This window comes from Accipiter gentilis, chromosome 16, assembly GCF_929443795.1.
Source record: "Accipiter gentilis chromosome 16, bAccGen1.1, whole genome shotgun sequence".
NCBI lineage: Eukaryota > Metazoa > Chordata > Aves > Accipitriformes > Accipitridae > Astur > Astur gentilis.
Genome location: NC_064895.1, coordinates 3196263 through 3218717, shown reverse-complemented (window position 1 = coordinate 3218717; position 22455 = coordinate 3196263). Strand labels below are relative to the sequence as shown.

General features: G+C 36.4%; 1 protein-coding gene across 17 annotated transcripts in view; it reads right to left on the bottom strand.

Annotated features, from left to right (window-relative positions):
• DST (dystonin) overlaps positions 1-22455 on the bottom strand; it is a 309801-nt gene that overhangs the window by 118464 nt on the left and 168882 nt on the right. For all 17 annotated transcript variants that reach the window (XM_049819450.1, XM_049819456.1, XM_049819454.1 and 14 more), the window contains 14 exons: positions 21921-22046; positions 21385-21537; positions 20978-21132; positions 20724-20850; positions 19391-19574; positions 18209-18366; positions 17698-17876; positions 17339-17477; positions 16318-16511; positions 13880-14042; positions 13109-13192; positions 12906-13013; positions 12076-12174; positions 706-840 (listed from right to left, as the gene is read on the bottom strand). In XM_049819450.1, coding sequence (XP_049675407.1) covers positions 706-840; positions 12076-12174; positions 12906-13013; positions 13109-13192; positions 13880-14042; positions 16318-16511; positions 17339-17477; positions 17698-17876; positions 18209-18366; positions 19391-19574; positions 20724-20850; positions 20978-21132; positions 21385-21537; positions 21921-22046 — 2004 coding nt within the window. The remainder of the gene's footprint in view (positions 1-705; positions 841-12075; positions 12175-12905; positions 13014-13108; positions 13193-13879; positions 14043-16317; positions 16512-17338; positions 17478-17697; positions 17877-18208; positions 18367-19390; positions 19575-20723; positions 20851-20977; positions 21133-21384; positions 21538-21920; positions 22047-22455) is intronic.

Here is a 22455-nt window from a genome sequence, read left to right as displayed (position 1 = left end):
AGGTGTCACTAAACTATTTTATGGGACAAGCCTAGCAGAGGAGCTGTTAGAGATGATAGGAAACTTCACAGATGGAAATTTATGGTCTGTACACAATGACAATGTACCTGTTAAATACAAAGGCCACTCCAGCAGCCTGTGGACTAATGTGATAATAAAGAGGGCTCAGTCAACACCTGCTGTAGTCCCGAAGACAGCAGTTTTGACTATCCATAAGAGGATCCCTCAAAATATCTTTTTAAAAGCAAATAAAAATAAACTGGGGCCTCAGGTGCCTTCTACCAACTCTCTCCTTCCTGCTGCCAGGGTAGAAGTTACCAGACTTATTCACTGACCTATTTCAGGACAAGGGGCAGACCTACAAAGTGCCATCCTGCCAGGATGCACTGTCCCTCTACAAAGGCCGAGTTATGGTTTGCATGGTCCAGTTTCTCTAAACTGACATTTTGCAGTGTCAGAATACGTCACGTGCCAGGCCTGTAAAAAGCAGCTCGTACTTCTTCCTGAGTAACATGTTTGTGTCCCTAAACATTGATGTTCATTTACCCAACCCTCCACTCGCAATCAAATGTGAAATTACATCTTCAGTAAAATGTGGATGGTGACTTGGAGAAAAAAAAAGTATTTATGGAATATTTTGTCATTTTAATCAACACCGAAAGCTAAAAAGAGGAAGTGGTATTTTGCCAAACAACATCTGTGTACCTGCTGCTTAGGCAAATCTGTCTTTTCAGCCTGTTCTCCTTCTTCTTTGCTGAGTGTCTTGCTGAGGTTTGACACCCATTTCAGTAAATCCCCAGCTTTCTCAACATATTCCTTCTTTTCTTCTTCCACTGACTTCTGATGAGCACCGTGAATTGCAAAAAACATGTAAATGTAACTTGTTGCAATATTTAACATTAATGTTCATAGAAACACAATTCTAGCACAATGGCAGTATTATCACATAAACATAAAGTGATTTCATTTTATTTATCAGCACATGCATTACTCTGACACTTTGATGTTGGAACAAAAATGCCACATAATAATAGAAATTAACAAAATAATTCCTCAAATGATTTGCAATTATGATTACAGTGCTTATTAATACACATGTACATTCATTATAAAATGACTGATATTAAGAAAAAGCATAGCTTCCCAGCCATTACTCAGCAGATAAAATCTAAATAACATTTGCATATAATGTACCTTTGAATTGCTGCCTTTGCATTACCCTTAGCTGTGGATATGTACAGCCAGCATAGGATATCAGTATTTTGCCATCTATGCACATGGATTACTAAATTACAATTAGGAAGAGTACATTGCTTTTATGTCTACAGAAACAATAAAAATAAAATACTGAGACATTTCATCTTTTCCTGCACAGGAGATTATTTTTCTTTTTATAGTAGTAAATCCCGTTAGTAGTTTCAAATCTATCAGTACTTAGAAAACATACCTAAGCCCCTCCATGTATCACAAGTAAAACTGAAGACATTTTATTTCAGGGGAATTTTGTTTAATTTGATATGTAATTGCAATTCATTTGCCTATTAGAGCATGAAAACAATTCTTTAAAAAAACCCAGTTACCTGAAATGAGACAAAAACTTAGGATATGTAACTTCATGATGTGAATAGCCCCTTAAAATTAATGAAATATTAGTGTGAGAAAATTTGCTTATGCATATGTTTACTGGACTGCAGATTTAACCCTTATATACTTTATTGCCACTTTTGTAAAATAAATGGTATCTGCAAACTGATTTGTAATATTAAATTAAGTATCAGGTTACATGCAAAATGGGCAATCCCTTTCGATTTTTAATATAAGAATCTGATTCTTGTCTCACCTAAATCTACCCATTTCGCACTAATGTTAACTTCATCAACCTCAGCATAACTTCTGATTTACACTACCTACATGTAGATAATGTCAGACAAGGCCTTCAGGTAAAAACTGAACACAGTCTGCATTCTGAAATTATGAATCTGCCTGAGTTTATCTATAAATTTCAATTTTGTAACAAGTAATACCTAATTCTAGTTTTAGTGGTTTACACTAATTAGTAGTTTGTACTAATTAGTTTTACAGCAACTCATGATTATGTTAGAAAACACCATTTGTGATTTTCCATAAGGGCCATCATAGATCTTTTCCTTGACTTGAATGGGTTTTAAAGCAGGCACCAAAATGAGTACTAGTATCTTTGTTCCATTATGAACTATAGTAAAGACTGGAAATTCCCGTTTTCAGGGGTTGAGCTGCTTCTAACAATCGCAGCCCCGTGTGGCAATCAAAAACAGCTCTCTCTAAAGCTTCTTTGTAGGTTAACTTCTTCTTTGTTCTGGGGCACATTAAAACTTTACCATACAGTTTGTCATCTTTCACCTTCATAGCTGTGACAGCATCAATAATACCATTCTTAATTGCATCTTCCATTGTTAATCTGGAATGAGACTTTGGATCTATCAACCCACCAGTCAAGTACTGATACTCCAGGCAGCGCATGCCCATTTCTTTGTCTATGGCATTTAAATGCATAGCTTCAACAACTGACATAACTGTGTTCCTTATAGGGTGAACGATCCCAGTAAAGATCAGTTCACACTGCTGGATTTGCTTGGCACAAGCATCATCAATTAACTCCCTTTGCAAAGCTTCTGAAACACTGTACTTTGCCCCAGTAAATGGATCAATTATGCCTCCTGTACTAACCTGCGCTTCGAGACATCGGAGGGCAGTAACTCTATCTACCAAGTTTTTGCGTGAGGCTTTTAAGACTGGAATTCTTTCATTGGTTTCACAAAGCCAGAACCCTGCAATAGGACTGTTTAAATCTTTACTTGGCTGCGAACTGCTAACTAAAATATCACCAAACTCATTAGCTGTGATTAAACCCTCCTTATATTTATTGACTAATGCTCTGTCAATTCTACCCTGATTCAAGGTCTCCTCAATATTAAACTGTATACCGGTTTTAAGATCTGTAAGCAAAAGAGAAGAATTCCCATCAGAGTCAAAACAGGTAGACTCCTTCCAATCAAATTCCTGTTCTGAAAGCTCAAGATATGTAGCTTTATTAACACAATTTTTTTTATAAGCTTCATATGACGTCATTTCAGCTCCTGTTTCGACATCTACTACAGAAATTCTGTGACTTTTCTCTACTGATGGGCTGCTTATTTTCCTTTCACCAACTGGAAGGAGAAAGCATTTACTGCTTACGCTGAACAAACACATTTTCAGCAAATCACAATAGTACATAGCTTTCCTGCTATTTGGATTGTGAAAACATTTTGCATTACTAGAAGGTTCATGCAAAAATTTTAAAATTGTGTTATTAAGCAAGCCAAGCTGCACGGCGACTTCTGGAGGTACACGAACACTTCGCACGGGATCAATGACTCCCCCACTTGCAATCTGAGCCTCAAGGATATTTTTACCTTTTTGTCTTTCTAAGAGTCGAGCTTCCATAGCTTGATACACAGAGAACACTTTCCCAGAACAGCAATAGCCCAAAACAGCTTTCTCTGCCTCAAGCAGTCTACTCTTAAACTCATAATCTGCAAGCCCTCTAACAACCGAATCATCAACAGAGAATTTCTGACCTGTTGTGGGATCAATGATAAAACCGGTAGCTGCTTGGGCCTCTAAAAATGCTAATGCCAATGCTTTTCCTATGATTCTTCTCTTTGCTGCTAAAGCAAAAGAGAGTATCTCTTTGCTGGATTCAAGGTACAGCCCAGCTATAGCTGTAGGTTTAGTTAAAAATTTTTCAAGACTTTTCTGAACCTCATCAATAGTTTTTTGCCCTGAACAGAGCTGTTCAACTGTAAGCCTGTCTAAAAGTTTAACTTCAGTCAACTGTCTGGCAGTTACATCATGTCGGAGACCTTGAAATTTAATATCATCATATTCCTCTGTAAAATATTCCAACTGAGTTTCATCATCAACAGTTTTCAAAATCTCTTCGCCTAAGAAAGAGCTCCTCTTTGCCAAGTCTTCTTTCCTAAACCCTTTGGATGTTTTGTACCCCTCAAACATTCTCTCTTCATTACCAAAAGTCTTGTCATTTTCTTGGTTTAATGTTGTGACTTCAACGTGCGTGTCATAGTGCTTGTTCTTCACTATCTGTAAATAGGAATTTTTTGACACAGTGAGAAATACGTCTGCAGAACTATGCTGTACATAATTCAATCCTAAATCCACCACCAGAGAAACATAAGGGAGAACTTGAATGTAAGTCAGGAAGGAGAACTACTACTAGCATTGGAGAGCAGAAAAATATAGATACGTAGAATTGTAAAGCACATTTGCCATTTCAAACATGTATTCAATAACAGGAATAGGACTAGACTAAGCAACAATAACTATTGTTTGTTACTGTATGAACTTATTGCCATTAATCGAAGCTGATTTTGACCAACAATGATACAATAGTATATGTGAATTCCCATTTCCAACATAAACTTTTAAAATAATGCGTTTCTTAGATATTAACAAACCTGCTACAAAGGCCTAATGAAAAGCTTTTTTTGTCATGTAAGAATGAAGGGGTTCCCTTCACCAAGGTAAGAACATAAGAAACGTTAGAGAGAATACAGAATAGTGATAACATATAACTAAAAACAAACAAATGAACAAACAAACAGAATAGTAAAAACCAGCACTAGGAAGGCAAACCCTCACAAAACATAGTGTGTACCTCCAAGGGTTGCAGTTTTACCACTCCTAATTCATGTTTCGTGTCTTCTCCATGTCTAATAGTTTGTCTGGAACTGTGTAGGTTGCTGTTTCTCAATTTGTCCCTTTCAGATGTTCCAGAGATTTGGTTTGCTTTATCAAAAGTTATCTGGAACTGTGTACTTGTTTGAGATACAAACTCTGTAAAAGACTGTGGCCTTGAATCTTCTTCTAGCGATTGGTTTATTCTTGACATCTGGAACTGCACCTCTCTAGGTATCATATCATCAGCACTCACGTACAACGTATTTCCTTCTATTTGATCAGATTTAAAACCTAATCTCTCCTGTTTTTGCCTTAACAAAGGTGAGCTAGGTTTTGCATGTGGAGGAAGCTGTTCAAATTCTCTAGTTGCAGTGTCTCTCAGGTAATTGAAATCATTCCCTCTTCTCTCACAGCTCAATTTAAATCCAGAATCTTGGAGTTTATTGTTTTGCTGAACTTCGTTCTGAAACAAAAGAAACCTGTGTTCACTCTCCCTGACCTGCAGGTCCATTTTCTGTTTCAAGCTCTCAACCATGTGCTTCTGCACTTCCAATTCTTCTTCAAGTTTCCTGCACTTCTGGTGATAGTCCATTTCAGCCTGCTTCCCTTGCTGTAGTTGTTCGTGACATTGTTTAAGCCTTTCTTGCAGATCTTCCATTTGTATCTTGTACAACATGATATTTTCCTCAGCCATATGCTTTTGCTGCTGAAGAGCAACACATTCTAGTTTTATGCCAGAAATGTCCTTTTCTGTGATGCTATGGGATTCCAGCAATTTTTCAACTTTTTTCCTAAATTCCTCTGCGGAGTGTTTAAACTTAATGGATTCTTCCTGAAACAGAATCATCTTCTTCCGTGCCATCTGTTCATCCAGAGTCTTCTGATGGAGTTCATCCTGTAATTTTTTTAATTTACTACTTAGCTCTTGTATATGAGCTTGTTGTAGTTGCACCTTCTGCTCACTCACTCTCTTTTCCATAGTTAAAGTATTCATTTGGGCATTTAGATTTTTAACCTCCTGGTCAATGGCTAGGGTGGAAGCACTTTGTTTATCACATTTTTGTTTATATTCATTAGCTAAGTCTTTTGTTTTTGCTAGATCAACTTCTAGGCTTTTGATTTTACATATGAATTCTTGCTCAATTATTGTTTGCTTGTGCAATTGTTCATTTGTTGTACGCAGTTGCTCTTTGAAACCATCTGCTAGGGCTTTTAATGCATCATTTTTCCTCTGAATACTTTGTTTTTCCAAAGTAATCTTCTCTGATTCAGACTGAATTTGCTTCATCGCTAGTTTTGTTTCAGTATTCCATTTATTAAGGTCCTCTATCTTTCGTTTCAATGCTTCTGACACCTGATTACTTTTGGCTAATTCATTCTTCAGAATCTGAATTTCCTGCTGGTTTTCTTTCTCTACTTCTGTTTTTTGAAGCAACTGATCTTGAATTTTCTTATACTGGTCTTGAAGACTATTTGCTTCTCCTTTGCACATCTGTGTTCTATGTTCAGCTGCCAGCTTCTCTTTTTGAAGAGAACTGATTTGTGAATTTAAATGTTTGATAGTGATTTCAGTTTTTGTCTGTGATCTACTTAACTCCTCTACCTCTCTTTTTAGCTGTGTCTTTTCTTGCTGAACAGATTTCAGCTCCTCCTGATAGTTCATCTTAATTTTCTTAAGATCTATGGTTTCTTGCATCATCTCTTCAGCTTTACCTGTGGTTCTATGCAGCTGCTTGTCCAGTTCTTTCAACTGTTGCAAATATCCCTGCTCTACTTGGTCTTTTTCCTCCAACTTAATTTTTAGGCATTTAAGTTCACTATTGACTTTATCTAGTTTTTCTTTTAATAAACAAGACTTTTCTTCTGTTGATGATTTCTGAAGCTCAATTTCATTCAGTTCATATTTCAGGTCTTTAATAGTTTTATCAGCTTTTTTGTTAGCAAGGGTTAGCTCATCTATCTTCTGTTTCAGCTCTTCTACTATTTTGGCTTCTTGTTTCTTCTGGAAACTTGTAATTTCAGAATCAGTTCTACACTGGCTGCCTTGCCCAGCTCTGAAAGTTGGCAGGGAAGTTTCTCTAGTTACAGGGTACCTGCCTTCAACTACCTTCCTTCTGGCTTCAGCTTTCTCTCTTTCTTGCAGCTTTATTTCTGATAGGTTCCCTTTAAATTCAAGACCTTGTTCCATTTGCTTTATCAGTTTCATAAGTTTCTCCTCTGCTTCCGTTTTTTTCTTCAGTTCCTGCATTAAGTTTTTTTTTTGTTGCTCTAAATCATGAAGATTAGTATCTTTTCTTCTTAGATGCTCTTCAAGCTTTCTTCTGGTAAAAGTGCTTTCTTCTATTTGATTTCGAAAAGCACGGATGTTTTCTTCCAGTATACTTCTTTGAGTCTCTGCCTGAAAAATGAGCTGCTTTACACACTCCAATTCCTGGTCTGCATCTGCTTTCTCTTTCTCAATGCTCTCTAGATCTATACGACACTGCTTTGCTTCTTGCTCAGCCTTGGTCTTCTGAAGACAAATCTCTTCCATGTCCTTTTGCTGCTTCTTCCACTCTTTTTCCGCAGCTTCCCTCACTTTAGGGAGCTCCTGTTCCAGTTGGAATTTTTGTTTCTTCATATCCTCCAACATGTCCTCAAGTGTTTTTACCTTTCCCGTGAGTTTTCTGTTCTCATCTATTGTGCTGTTTTGCTGTGCCATTAGATCTGAATATGCCTCACGTGCTGATGCTTCTTTATTCTTTAAAATCTGTAAAGGAATAAGATTAGTTGGAATATACTTTTTGTAATACAGCATATGAAACACATTATGCTCTTTGAAAAGCAGAATGGAAAATACTTACTCATATATATATGGTATGCCCAGAAGGTAGGACGAGCAGTTCCCACCACCATCACCTTCTCTTGAAGGCTTCAGGAAGTTACCATTAGCCAAATATGAAACCCTTCATAAAGACATCCACAAAGCGAAGAAGTCCTGAAGCCTCTCACTTCAGACAGATGCCTCTTAGCAGTAACCAGCATCAAACAACAGCTTGCATATGCTTTTTCTCCAAACAAACAGGTAGAGCAAACAGTGAGCAAAACGCTATGTGAAAGAATTCCCAAGGAGAAAGTGGCCTACCATTTCTGGATTAGTTCAGTAGGAACTGGAAGAAGAATTTTATGCGTGCGAGCAAAAACAACACAAGACAAGTTTGGAAATCCCGTCCAGGAAAAGAAACAGTACCTAGAGCTAGAGCCAAGAGGCATCAGCTCCAGGAAGAGACGTATCTAAGCCCCAGTACCTCTATACTCCACAGTCCCAATGCCTCCCCACTGGCTCAGCTGGGGAACTGGCAAGAGCACAGCTGCTCTGCAGTGTAGACACAGTTAGAAGTATAAACATGGTTATTAGGAAAATCCTAGTGAAAACCAGTTGGCTAGTGGTCTCTGTATGTTGGCAGATCAAGGGAAACTCTTACAAGCAAGATGTGTATTCACCAGTAATAATATGGTTAAAACCATACATACCTTTTCTTCATTAGCACTACTGTAGTGTTAGTTACCAAATGTGAGCTAACACAAGGTAAACACACACCTGTATTTCTATGATCATACAAACATGGCATAAAGGGTAATTATAGCAACATTTTCAAATACACAAAATGTTGATTTAGTTTAAATTTACCAGATTTACTTAATTTTTCATATGATCCATTAAACTTATTTCCTAAAAGGTTAATGCAAAGGCAGCTTCTTCAGTTCCTCTCCGTACTTCCCTGTGTCACAATTCTGACCAGACTCCAATGGCTACAAAACATTTAAATTGGTTTCTTATCTGATCTCCTTTTATGCTCTAATAGACACAGAATCTAATGTATTACACTTGAAAAAGGCGAACTTAAAATACAGATACAGTCACAAACTGTATCTTGTTAACTTTCGTTATTTCTAATCAACATGGCTGAGCATCAGCTGGGTGGAGAAAAGGATGGTAATTAAATATTAATAGAAAATAAACATAAAAATAAATTTATAAGACCTTAAATCTCAAAATTAACAGTAATTAATATATCATTAGCATATTCATTGTTTAAATTATGTTCAATCAACTTTAAATCACTTGACCTTGACATATTTTGAGATTCAAATGTTGATTTAGATTGGTTTAGAATCATTTTTAAATTAACTGTTTCACTTGCATTGCATAAAAACTCTGGTACCTTAATAACAGTTGTGCTCCTTTTCTGTTCATTATCATCACCTCTTTTATTTTGCTTTTCCTTTTTTTCAAGTGAGGCTTTTTCCTCTGTTTTTTCACAGAATGTTTTCTGGAGTTCAGTGTTTTTTCCAGGTACCTTTGTGCTATGACCCTTAGCTCTACTGTCCATTTCTGCAACTAGCAATAAATCTTTACATTTCTGACCCTGTTCAAACTTGTCTTCTCCACTCTGCTTCTCCTCACTTATATTTATGTTGTCCAAACCATAAATTTTACCCTGTGATATTTTCTTCTCACTTACTTTCTCATCGTGACTCAGAAGCTTTTTTGCTAATCGATGTTCTGATAATGGAACATAATCCTCTCCTCCATAAATAATTTCTGAGAGGGCAGTATTTGCATTTAAATCACCAGCATTTCCTAACAATTCTGTACCTAAACCTGGTGACACTTCAAAATCTAATGGATAAGATTCAGAGACTTTTGCTGCATACTGATTCTCTGAAATACTTCCTGAAGAAACAGCCAAAATTTCTCGTATTGTACTCTTGGCTTCATTTGGATTTAAATTTGATTTTTCCATGATTATGTTTTCTGCTATGAAGTAACTTTTATCCAGACATGCTCTGTGCAGTTTGGTTGTATCCCTTTCAACAACAGCAGAAACACCTGGATTGCTCACAGATTGCAAATTTAACTTTGTTTTTTCACGTCCATTGTGTGCTGCCAGCTCTCTGGAAAAGGATGCAACTTTCTCTAAAGGTATTGCATCCCTTACACCTGAAAGAGAGTCGCCTTTTTCGTCACACACTTGAAACTGTCTGTCCTCAGAGATTAAAGCATTATGGCTATTAGTTTCCGTAAAGCAATGTTCTTTACACTGACATTCAAAATGGGTTCTTGGTTGCTTGTAAAGGCTGATATCCAGGGCATGCCTTCCAGTTTTTGGAGTAACTTCATCTTTCTTCATTGTTAGCTCAAAATTAGTTTGTGATCGCATCTCATATTCTTCCTCTGTTGAAACATCACCCCCTGCCTTTCTTGAAATTTTTTTTCCTGTGGTTTTGTGTAACACTTCAACTTCAGGCAATTTCTTTGATACTGCCTCTGTTTTCTGTCTCTCTCCATTAACAGTTTGCTCATTTAACATTTCACCAGGATCCTTATTCACACTCACACAGATCTCAGCTGAAACAAAACAATCTTTTCTACCATTTTCTTCTTCTTTACTTTGATTACCAAAAGCCATTAAATTATCTTGCTCTGTATGTAGCTTATTTTCTCTGTTGCCACTAATGTTACTTTCTTGGCCACTGAAATTTAAAAATTGCTTTAATATTCCATCAGGTTTGATTTTATCATATATGGCTACATCTAATTTTCTTCTGTCCATTTCCAATTTATTTTCTGTGTGTTTAGGTTTACTGGAAGAGTTATCTTTTTGCAAATATTCCACATCCATCATGCTTTCATTAGGTGTGTTTTCTTCTCTGAATTCAACACCTTCATTACATCCCAAACGTTGAGACACTTCATCTGACTTCACAGGTTGCTGGAGTTCACTCTCTTCTGGTAAGCTCTGAGCATGACAGCACATGGATTAAACTGAGATATCATGGAAAGCATCTGTTTTTTTTCCCTTATTCTGTGCATTCTTAATGCTATTACTGAGAGTTAGGAAGAAAGATTGGCATGGAAGAAAATCTTTGAACAATCACAGACTTTCAGAGGTCTGATCCCAGAAGAAAAAAAATGATCACTTCTCCTTTGAAAAGGATTATTCATTTTCTGATTTGCTACCCTCATTACAAAGAAAAAACCCATCAAATCATTTTGAGACTGGAAATCTACTTAGGTTATCTTCATATAAGCTAACAGATTTAGAATGCTGCTGGAAGGTGGAGGAGGACGGAAGATGGAGGGTGTTTGACTTCCAAAGAAGCAGTCCTGGAGATTCAGAGCAGACTGAAACTCCAAAGAGTTTAAAAGATTCCATCTTGAACGTGAAGCCTATTGGCATTCACCGGTTTCTTGATCCTTGTTTCAATTCTTGTTCTTTGTTTCACTTTTTATCCTTGAGACCATTAGCATTATTAATCATACTAAATCCTCAGTTATAATGGATACTTATCAACAACAAATATTATGTATTTCCATCAGTATGCTCCACCACTTCATGATGCACAAAGATACATGCTGTTAGTGTTACAGTTTGTCCAGACATAATCAATAGCAAGAAAAGCCAATAAAGACAAAGCCAGCACCAGACATGCATTTAAGAACTCTGTTTTTTCTGTAATAAACATTAAAATTTATACCTTATGAGAGTATTCTCCAATTTCATGTAGTTTATATAGGACTGCATTTAATATGGTCATTATTTTAGAGATATGCACTGTATAGATTATACTAAAACACTGTAGTCCATAAAGAATGACTATATAATCTCCTCCAGAGAGAAAGACTTCAAAAGACAGTGAAGAATTTAAAAGTACTTTTTTCTCAATTATTTGGAAGGTTGATTCTGCAGCAAGCATGTATTTTGAGTAATTTGTCTGCTCAATTTCAGTAACCTACTCTTGTTTAAACACTAAGCATAAATAAAATGCTGTTTGACCCCAAGGAATCAATACAGTAGAAAGGTAGAAGGAAAAAGAAAATCTAAACATGTCAAAGAAACTTAAGAAGTTAATTAAGAGGGCAATGCATCTCCCTGTTTAAAGACCTCCCTTATATGTTAAGTGGACCAGAATGCATATTGTGGAATATTAAGGCCTACATAGAATATCAACGGTGTGTGCACACTAAGTTTGACCTCATGTTAATGTCTGCATTTACCCAAAAGATCAAGCCCTAAAATATTAAAGTATTAAAATGTACTGTATGTAACTATATCTCCATCAGAATTTAGGGAATCATATGATCCTTCTAGCTGGAAGAACTGGTAAAATGTATGGATGATACAGGATTTTGCTTATCTGAATGATACTGGTGTAATTTAACACTACTACATTTCTATATGAAGTCCAGTATATAAGGAATTCTAGTCTTTCGTATCTGCTGCTAACTTTGTGCGTAATTCCAACAGGTATATTGCTCTTTGTTTGTCTAGCTGCTCTTTTCGCTTGGCTGGCTGCCAGGGGATGACCTACCTCTTCCTCCTCCAGTCTTTTCAAAGAGTCACCTGCAAACTTAATGTATTGGGTCATCAAGGTCACTAAGGCAGTATAACGAGTCCGTAAATCCATGAACTGCAGAAAAACAAAGGTGGGGTGGGGGAGATAGAGGGAAACACTTCCATTAACCTTCAAAGACTCTAGAACTTATCCTGATTTTGATTCTAAAATCCTGATTTTGGAATCCAAAGTCCTAATTTTGATTCCCAAGTTGAATGCCATCAACAGGGTGCACTTTCACAAATAAATCCTAAGGATCTATGAGGAGATCCATAAGGAGAAGAAACAGAAGACAATGTTTTGACTTCACAGTCACTTGATTCTTCCCCCCCTGTAAGAACAGGTTATAAGAGGGACAAGCAGCACTGGTCACTATTCCTCTCTAACAGTTAGCAGGGAGACAGACTTATCTTTCCCACCCAAATGAGGCTGATTTGCCTTGGAATCTGTCAGTGTTCAGATCTGGTAAGTTTTACCATAGCAAAGATGAAAGCTCCCCCTGTTTACTGTGATCAAGATCTAACCCAGAGGTAGTTCTAAACATTTTTACTGAGGTACATTTTTCATATAGCTTTTTATAATTTGGGGGACTTTTGCTTATCAACAGCAATATAGTGTTTCTTTATCTAAATACTGCATAATGACCAACAGAATATTTATCACATAATATCTATAGAGAAAAAAATAATCTTGCTTGGGTTACACTATTTAATCATTAATAAATCCTAAATCCCATTCTTGTGTTTACTGTGTTTTAAGCAAAGACTCAAAAACCCACGTTTTCCTGTCATAAGAAATCCATTTACCTCTTGAATAATGAAGTCTGATGAGCTTTGCATTCTTCGGCGTTTCACCGGAGATTTTTGTTGGGAGTCAACCATAGCTCTGTAGGTCATAGTCTGCAACTCATAGTCCTGTAAAAAGAGAAAATACACAAAACGACTGGCATTCCACATGATACTTACACACACACAAAAAAAAGAATTTTAAGTATAACGTTATTTATTACCTTCACAGCAGCTGAGTATTGTTCTGAATACTTCTGGCATTCATCTATTTTGCCTTGTTTCATTTCGATCTCAGAAACCAGCATCTGTAAAATATGAATCTACATTTTCATCTTAAAAAGTTATTTTTATTACTATTATTATTAGCAATTCTACTTTATCTAACATCACCAAAGTTACATAATACGCTCATTGCCATGTGTGTACAAGTAATTATTTGCTCAAGCCTATGTCCTGGGCTTCGTCAGGCTTAGAGTACAGAAGCAGTGAAAAAAATCTGCCACGTTTAAGTTCTGCCACGAACTTAAAACAAAATCAGGAATATACCATTTCGTGCATATAATTTGTTATTTTGTCTCTTGTTTAAGCTACATTTCTTTCTTGCTGGAGACAGTTGTTGAGTGTAGCTCTGCTTCCATGAAAATATTTCTATGTCCATAAATACCAAGAGCAGTACTGAATAAAAAATGATGCAATAAGGAGAGTCCAGAATTCTAGGCACCCTCTAAGGTTCTGCTCTTCTTGCATATTTGAGGACCAAAACAATGTGGTCTATAAAATGGCAATAGTTAGTGAGTGATATATTCATGATGTTAGCTGCATTATAAACATAAAACCATAAAAACTGGTGATGACTTGGAATTTTACAGTAAGGGCTGAGGGATATAAGCACCTCCTATCAAGAAATAAGACTGACTTGACTGGGTTAAACTGACGTTTTAATTCTTTGGTCATTACAGCAATGCTTTCCTACAATAAGATCCCTTTCATACCTTATGTTGGTTCAGCTGTTTAGCCAAGGCTTTGCTATTTTCCGGACGGATTTCTTGAATCTTTCGCTGAGCATCTTCCACTTGTTGAATCCAAGTGTCCAAAGAATTATAAGTATCTTTATAATACTTCAGAGATTTATTAATACCTTCTAAGTCACGCAACCTGATTTTATTTTAGAAGATAAGCCAAAGGAGAGCAGATGAATATTAAAGATAAAAACTGCAACACTAAGCCAAATACAGCTTTAAAGGCTTCAGATGCCTTAGCTCTGCTTATAGCTCACACTATAAACATACTAAAATAACACTAACTAAACAGTAAATTAACTTCTCAAACACCAAGATTCCCAGCTTGATGAAGCCTTTTCATTTGTCCTAAATGACACCCAGGAGAGATCCTACTACAGAAAAAACTGCATATATCCCTCAGTAGTGAGCTAAACTGCTTGAAACTCCATAAGCACAGGAAACCCCAAGCAAGAGGGAGGGCTCTGCAACAGCAATTATTTCTGTTATAAAAAGTGAGAGGATTTCAAATGTGACCTATGTAACTCAAGAAGGAGCATGCTCTGCTGGAGTTAAGTCGTGGTTGGTTCACCACACTCTCTGTGCCTCTCACAAAACAATAGGAGTTACACTAAAACTAAAGCCTTTAAATGTTCTGATGTGTGAATGTAACTGTTCCTGTAAGTCCATTTTTAAATCACGTGTTTGACCTGAAAGTGCTGTATATTTCTTGAAAGTGGTTTCCATACTGATGAGAATACTGACAGTTTTTCTTTCACGATCCTTATACTGTTACTTCAAAGATCATATAAATATGACCACTCCAACTGCAGAATAAACATACTTATTAAACAACTTTTTATAGTTCTACTTGGAATGAATACTTTTAATTGCTCTAGTGTTGTTCTCAAGATGCCATAAGGAGACTGAAAAAGAGCAAGCAAAGGAAACCGTATTGCTCAGGTTTCATACTTAAGCATGTTTTAAAGCTAATAACCATGAAAAAGAGAAAGGATCATAACTGCAGCCAATATTTGTACATACTTTTTGTATAATGATCATCAGTGTCAAGGTGTTAGGAAGCGGCAGAGGGAACATTTGCAGAAAGCAGCTTGTTTACAGCTCCATGCTGCAACTACCACAATCTGTCCTATTTACACTAGAAGCCACTGTGTATTAACAGTAATTTTTCAGCACATTCTATTCAGGATACAGTCCTGTGAGGAGAGCATGTGGTTCATGTTTGCCCTCTGAGGAAATCAGGACACTTCAGTACCTCATAAAACTACTGTTTTATCATTTATATTATGTCACACTATCAAATGATGAAATATCTGAGGTGCATTTAAAGCTAGCCATTCTGCAGTCAGCTTTTTGAGTCAGCTTTTGCCCATCTTCCTTTTAACTTCCAGCAATGTTAAATAGACACAACTAAATTAGTTAATTACAAGTGAATAACTTCAGTATTGCACCTGATTAGGTATTCATCCCTTAGAAAAGGAGAACAAAAAGGGGAAAGGTTGTTGTGTGAGTTTTTACATCAACAGCACTATCTTTGATGCTCTTGTTCAGGTTATCCGTAATGACAAACTAAAGTAGATTTTAAAGGAAATAAATTCAGGCTGTACAGTACAGACTTCCTTAACTTGTCCATACTTCTTCCTTCAGTCTCTACAGTTCTGGTTGCTTCAAATATGAGAAACAGAACTATAGAGACTGAAGGAAAAAGTATTTCCAGGAATGTCATGTACGCATATTTCCTTCAAAATGATGGGTAGGTGTGTTCTGCTGTACCTGCACATCTGTGTAGGCATGTGCATTTGAGTAACATTCTCCAATATCGTGACAGTAATAGTGAATGGCTGAATTTAGAGAAACACCTCAACTGGATATTGAGGCTGCATGAAAACAGTTGCACACCAAAAGAAAATACTGGCACTTCACCAAAAGTTATTGCAGCAAAATTATCACAGAAGTCAATGGAAGCTAAGGACTTCCAGACTTAGCACTTCAGTCACTAAAAGCAAGTTAACATGAATCCAGTCGTAAATTATGAATCAGCTCATCAGTTTAGCCTGTCAGAACTAATTATGTGGAGAAACAGATGGCATTTCCATAGGACAGCAAGCCATTTCTGCAGGCTTTCCTTTGGAAATAAAAAAGACAATTTATCTCTACTGTGCCTCAATAAGTTGTAAGTAAATAATGTTTCTATATCTTGTTAATCTTTTGGTGCTCCACAGTCACTGACATCTCCTGTGGAAAAGTAAGGCAATGATGTCAACAGCACAGAAGGGGTCAGAATCGTTGATCTTAGCACATTTCACAAACAGTTCAGAAAACTATGCTGACCTATTTGAATATTCTTTTTCCTCAGAAACAACAAAACCAGCATAAAAGATGAACAGATTATAATAAAAAGTTATACTAACCTATTTTCTATTTGACAATGAATGTTTTGCCACCTCTCAGCTAACTGATCAACTTTTTCTTTATGCCAGTCGAAGTCAAGATCACGTTCCTTGTGCATTTTAAACATCTGATCACTGATCATCTTTGCCTTCTGTAGTTCATCCTCTAAGGCATGGAACACTTGTCTTTTCTCGTCTACTTCAGATCTCCATTGCTAGTATGTGATAAATGATAAATTGTAAATAAATCCTAAATTATTACACTATTTTATAAATGAGTATTTTACATGAGTAAAATGTATAAATGAATAAACAAAAAACGTTTAAATGAGTATTTTACTTCTGGTTGCTCAAACACTAGAATGGCACCAGAATGGGTCTGAAGGAACTAATTCATTATGAACTGCAAAATAATTCTAAATAACAGCATCCCCTACAACACATAGATCAAAACATGGACAGCAAATTAATCTACTTATCTTATAAACTACAGCTTTCAAAAAAATCACTACATAGATGCTAATCATTCTATCTAACAAAAAAAGCATTACTCATCATTTGCAATATTAAAATGAGGTATATACAGCCCTCAAAAAATGCTGAACTTCAATCTTACTAGTTTGCGAAGATACCTGCCAAACTTCCTGGAAACCCTGATTAGTATACTGTAACAGTAGCAGGAATGTTATTGTGTCCACATTTATATAACAATATATTTATGTTACCTTAAGCATATGTTACCTTTTGAAAAGAGAAAAAAATAAGTCTTACTGCAGCATTGACAAGTGCCACGCTTGGAAGTTCAGATACTTCAAGGCATTTCCTAACAGCAGGAATGAGCATGCAAACTATCCAATTCCTAAGGCTCCAAAGCTGTCATTTTTTTCTGAGATGTCAATCCTAATACAGACTTTCCTCCAAATACATAGGCCAACTTTTGATACACTATACACTATAGCATAACAAAACCAGGTGTTACGAGACAGATAATTTTCCTATTAATTTTTGATTTGCCCATGAAAAGGCATCGGCCAACTCTTACCTTTAATGTACCCATCAGATTTTCAATATTGTTTTTGTCAGCCGTTACTGCCTCTTCTTCACACAACTTTGTTTCGTAGAGTTTTACTAATGATTCTGCTCCTTGGGTGTTCTTCAGCACCAAATTTACAGTTTTTAATCTGAAAAACAGTAATCTCTTGTTAACTGAACCATTAATAACAACATTCAATACACTTGTGGTTTTCAGCCTTTTCATGTCACGGGGTACCCCTTTATATAATGTTAAAATGTTAACTCCCTTTTCCTTCATCAGTATTATTTGTACTAATATCTTCATATTTATTTTGAAGAGAAAACTGTAAACTAAACATGTGTGATAAGAGATGGCCTGTTACATACTTATCTATGTAAATGGAAGACATGGAATAAACTTGGTTCATGTTCTGAATAACAAGATTGAGCTCAGAGCGCAGAGTAGGGACTGAAGGTGAACCAGCAGCTTGACTGAAAAACTCTTCACATTTATCTGTGATGACTCCCAAGTCATCCTTCAGCCGATCCAGCTCTTTCTTCAGTTTCTGTAAAATAAAAGGTGATTGACAGTGCTTTTATCCTACGTCAACCTGATGTACACTCTACATATCATGACCAGTACAGGTCTACTCTCCTTTGCTTGTTTCATGTGGACACCATTAAAAAATTTTAAAAAGGAACATATGCATAAAAGGGAAACTAACAGAGTCGCCATTTATTGGCATCTTTTTTTCTCACAAACACAAGCTTCATCTTTGACTCTTGTCTTTTCAAGGTGCACTGCAAACCTTTCTGGCTACACTCAAAACATCTGGATATATTTGTTTTTAAACAAAATTTCTTTTCCTAGGTAAAAGAGACTTTCTCAAAGGCTCACCTCTTGCTCTGAAATCCTAAACACACTTTCATGTAGATCATCCCTTTCCATTGGGGTTCGGATCTGCCGTATTAACCGCTCCTCACAACTCTCCAGCTGTAGTCTGATATTTCTGACTTCAGAGATGTAGAGATTGTAAATAGATTCTTCCTGCTCCTCTGTTGAAAGGAACAAGGCACATGTTAGCAAACAAACCCATCATGTCATTTTCACCATGTCTTCTCATGAAGCACTTTATAAAGTCACCATTCTACAAGTCTTTCATGACTGGTTGAAATCCCATCGGTTTCTATTGGAATTTTTTGCCTTACAAGGCAAATTTTAGGAACCCTTAAATTTTAGCTGTTATAAGATCATCTCCTCACACATGAAAAATTATTGTATGTCTTTAGACCGTTCAGCCCAGGTACAGGCGTCACCCCTATGCAGACAGTGCTAAACTAAGTGACTGAGTCTTTCAGTCAGATGATATCAGGCACAATACTACAGTAAACCTCCAGGGCTTGGTTTTGGGTTTTTGTTTGTTTGTATTTTTTTTTAAATCCTCTATTTCAGATGCACAGGGCAACTCATCTTTCCTTAAGTATAGTGAACTATGCTAATGCAGTAATCAGCTTTTCACTACTGTATTTCTTTAAGTCATTAGCTACTTGACAGTAAATCAGAACAGATATTTTAAGCTTTCTGTTATTGTTTTTTAAAACAGACTTAAAAGAGCAGTAACTACAGACATTCTGTGGAGCTAGAAAAATACTTAGGATACTTTTCTTGCCTTAGCAGTGTGAAAAAAGCTCTAATTCTGTTATGAACTCAACAAAGTAATCAAGTTGCATTTCCAACATTCAAAAACAAGGAGGCCATGACTAAACAGTGAGCTGTAATGCACAGAATAAATTCTTGGGTGTAAAATTTTTTCTAGCACTCTGTATATTAAGTAACACACACATCAATATTTTTACATAGCTTATAGCCAAAGTTAAAAAAACTTAAGAGCTTCTGTACAATGTAATTGTGCACATGGTTAAAATGATGACTATCTGTTCAGAAGAACTGAGGCATTAACAATATCAATATGATAAAATGGGTAATCCACAAAAGCTTACATTCAGAGAGAGAAGTTTTATTAAGAGCTACAATCTCTCTCATGAGGGCATCTTTCTACTGTTCTCAGTGAAGTTTTACCTCTTTCTGCAGATTTCAGCAGCTCTTGATAGTATTGCTTGCAAACATTAACTTCCCTTTCCAGCTGTGCTGTATCGGAGCTCGTAAAGATTTTGGACTCTCGGCTATCTTCCACAAAATCATCAAAGCGGGACTGCAAATTGCTTAGAACCTGCTGATGTTCACCTGGCAGCATTGTCTTTATCTGCAACAGATTATAAAACCAAGGCACCGTCAGCAATGATACATCACTCACACAGTTCCCTGTAATGCTTTTTATCAAAAAGCTGTATCGACCAATTACTGAGATGGTAAAGTCAAAGAATCAAGGTTCTGAAAGCTCGCTGTTCCTAAGCTGGAGTCCACCTGACAGCTTACAATTTACACTCACTATAAAATCCTTTTCTATCTTTAACACCAGCAATGGGCTGTGTTAAGCCACCCCTGCATCAGGCACCATTTCTCCATCTAATGCCACATAGCAACAAATGAGCAGCCAGCAAGAGTCATGCAAGTAGGGACACTTCAGGAATTATCTCAGATTCCTTCCTTCCAATAGCAACAGTGGGAAATTAGGAGTGAAAATGTAATTTTGGGTATTGCAAGTATGATTGCAACAGTTTGTAGACAGATATATACCAATGTTGTAGAATAAACTGTTGTATTAAATAATGTTATGCTATACATCTAACATTGTGTAATTCAGTGATCTCACACATTGTTTTAGCCAGAAAGAACAGTACTTTGATCTCTATCACTATTTCATTTCTGACAAATTGATCTTAACTAGCTATTTAACATTTCAAGTTACAGACATGCATAAGAATGAAAAAATGCATTACAGAGAAATGAGTGTTCAGCTGCCTTCAGCTTGAAAGACTAAATGTCGCCTCACAGTTGTTCCGTTGTTATTAGAAAGTTGCAGAATGAGGAAATAATGGGAGTTTTTCATGAAGATTAACCTTAGCCTAATGAAGCTAATCTCCCCAGTTACCTTCAACATAAATGCAGAAAGGTAGACTCTTGCAGAACAAAATTCAGATTTAGACACTGTTTATTGCTTTCAAGAGATCCTGTCCCTCTGCTGACAACAGGACACTAGAGAGATTAGCACGATGAGGCAGGTAGTCTTCATGATACCACCTCTCTGCTCCTTCCTCAAATGTATCTGTGTAAAGGCTGCTCAGATCAAGGCAGAACATTGCACAGTGATAACCAGCATGGCCACTGCCAGCTATTTCCACAAGGAAGATGAGGATTGCTGCAAATTGTTGATTATACAACATTTCTGGGAAGCATAGACTATGACTTCCCAGCAAATGGCTAAGAGGCCCTTCCTAGACATAGCACATACCGAGGCAACATTGCCAGCTCGAACAGCTTCAATTTCATTGGTGAGATAATGCCAGGACACCACACTCTTCATGTTTACATGTGACTCATGCCAAAGGGCCAGAACATTCTGAAATTGCTGTTCTATCCTGAAACATAAAGAGACTTCAACTTTAGACCAGAGTAACACATGAAAAGGGAAAAAAAAAGTAAGATGTTATTTTAACCCAATAAATTAATTTTAGAAGAAAATGGGTGGTTTTGTTTTGTCCCTACCTGTTGGCTGTATCTATTGCTTCTTTGTTTGGTGGTGGAACTGAAAAGCATACAGATGGAACCATGGCCTCATTACCACTCGGGCTAATGACTTTCCATTTAGCACGATGGGAGTTGTTTGCTAATACACACTCATCATCTTTGTAAATAGTTATCTAGTATTAACAGAAAAGCAGAATAATTTAATGAGCTAAGCATTACAAAATACTTTCACAAAGCATTTCTGCAAATGATGTCAACAAATAAGCAACAGAACAACAAATCCAATGTTCAACACAAGGATTTGCTCTTGTTTACTAGGGTGGAAGAAATTTAGAGCGCAGCGTTCTCCAGGAACATGGCAACTAATGAAACTTTAGCTGAATTCTGAAATCTGTAATTGATTTGAGGAAATTCAAGTTTCTAACCTCAATTTGTCTGTAGTCACAGATGGCTTTAATTGGGATGGATGTTTTGAGTATACACTCAGAGTTCCTTGGCTTCAGCTGAATTATTGCCTTTGCTCTCCCCACAAGGCCTGCTACTGTGCTCTTATACTGCAAGAGTTGTTCTTTTTCTTCCTAAAACAGTTAAGAAAAGAATATGTCATAAGAGATGGCCAGGATACAGTGCTGCTGCTTTGATCCTATTAAGCTTTTCTTTTCCTGACTTCTTTTACTGTGTTTCGTAAAAGTAACACGTTTTACAATAACAAAGTATCTTTCTGAAGCCACTGGCTTCCCACATCTGGTATTGTAAAGATAAAGAAATAAATAAAACTGTATTTTAAAGTTATGAAAAACAGTCACTACATATTGATAGATGCAATGTTTTAATTGTAAATTCTAAAAAATATTTTTTTCCCATCACTTTAAAGCAATACTTTTAACACACATAATTTATATCCAACTAACATCTATACATTTCATTATAACTCACATTAATGGGATCCTTGAATTCTTACCATAGACTCCTGGACAAGGTCTTCCAGCCTATGAAGGCTGCTTGATCTATCACAATTGTATTTTCGGTATATGGTATCTTTCAAATTCTTTAAATACTCCATGGCTTCTTTGGCATCACTGAAAAACTAGGATGAGATAAATATCTGGGTTATTTTTAAACAACCTAAAAAGTATATGAACAGCTACACTATTAAGTTTTCTTTAAGTGCTCTCCTTTAAAGATAATCTTTTCTAGTAGCTTGAAGTGACCACTGCACCACACAACACTATTCATTACCTCCTGTCTAAATGCACCCTTTAAGAAGGTGCACATTGCAACACCAGTTATTCTTGGCACTATCTACATGAAAAACTAATTCAGCAGTTATTGAACCTTAGTTAATTACTGTTCCTGCAATGGGAAAATTTTCTGAAGTTCTTCTTGCTTCCCTTGGAATTTACAATTACTTTCATATTTACAGAACAGATGAAGCCTACAAACTGTAGCAAACTAGCTGCAAAATTCAACAACCACACTGGAGCAAACATTTTGGG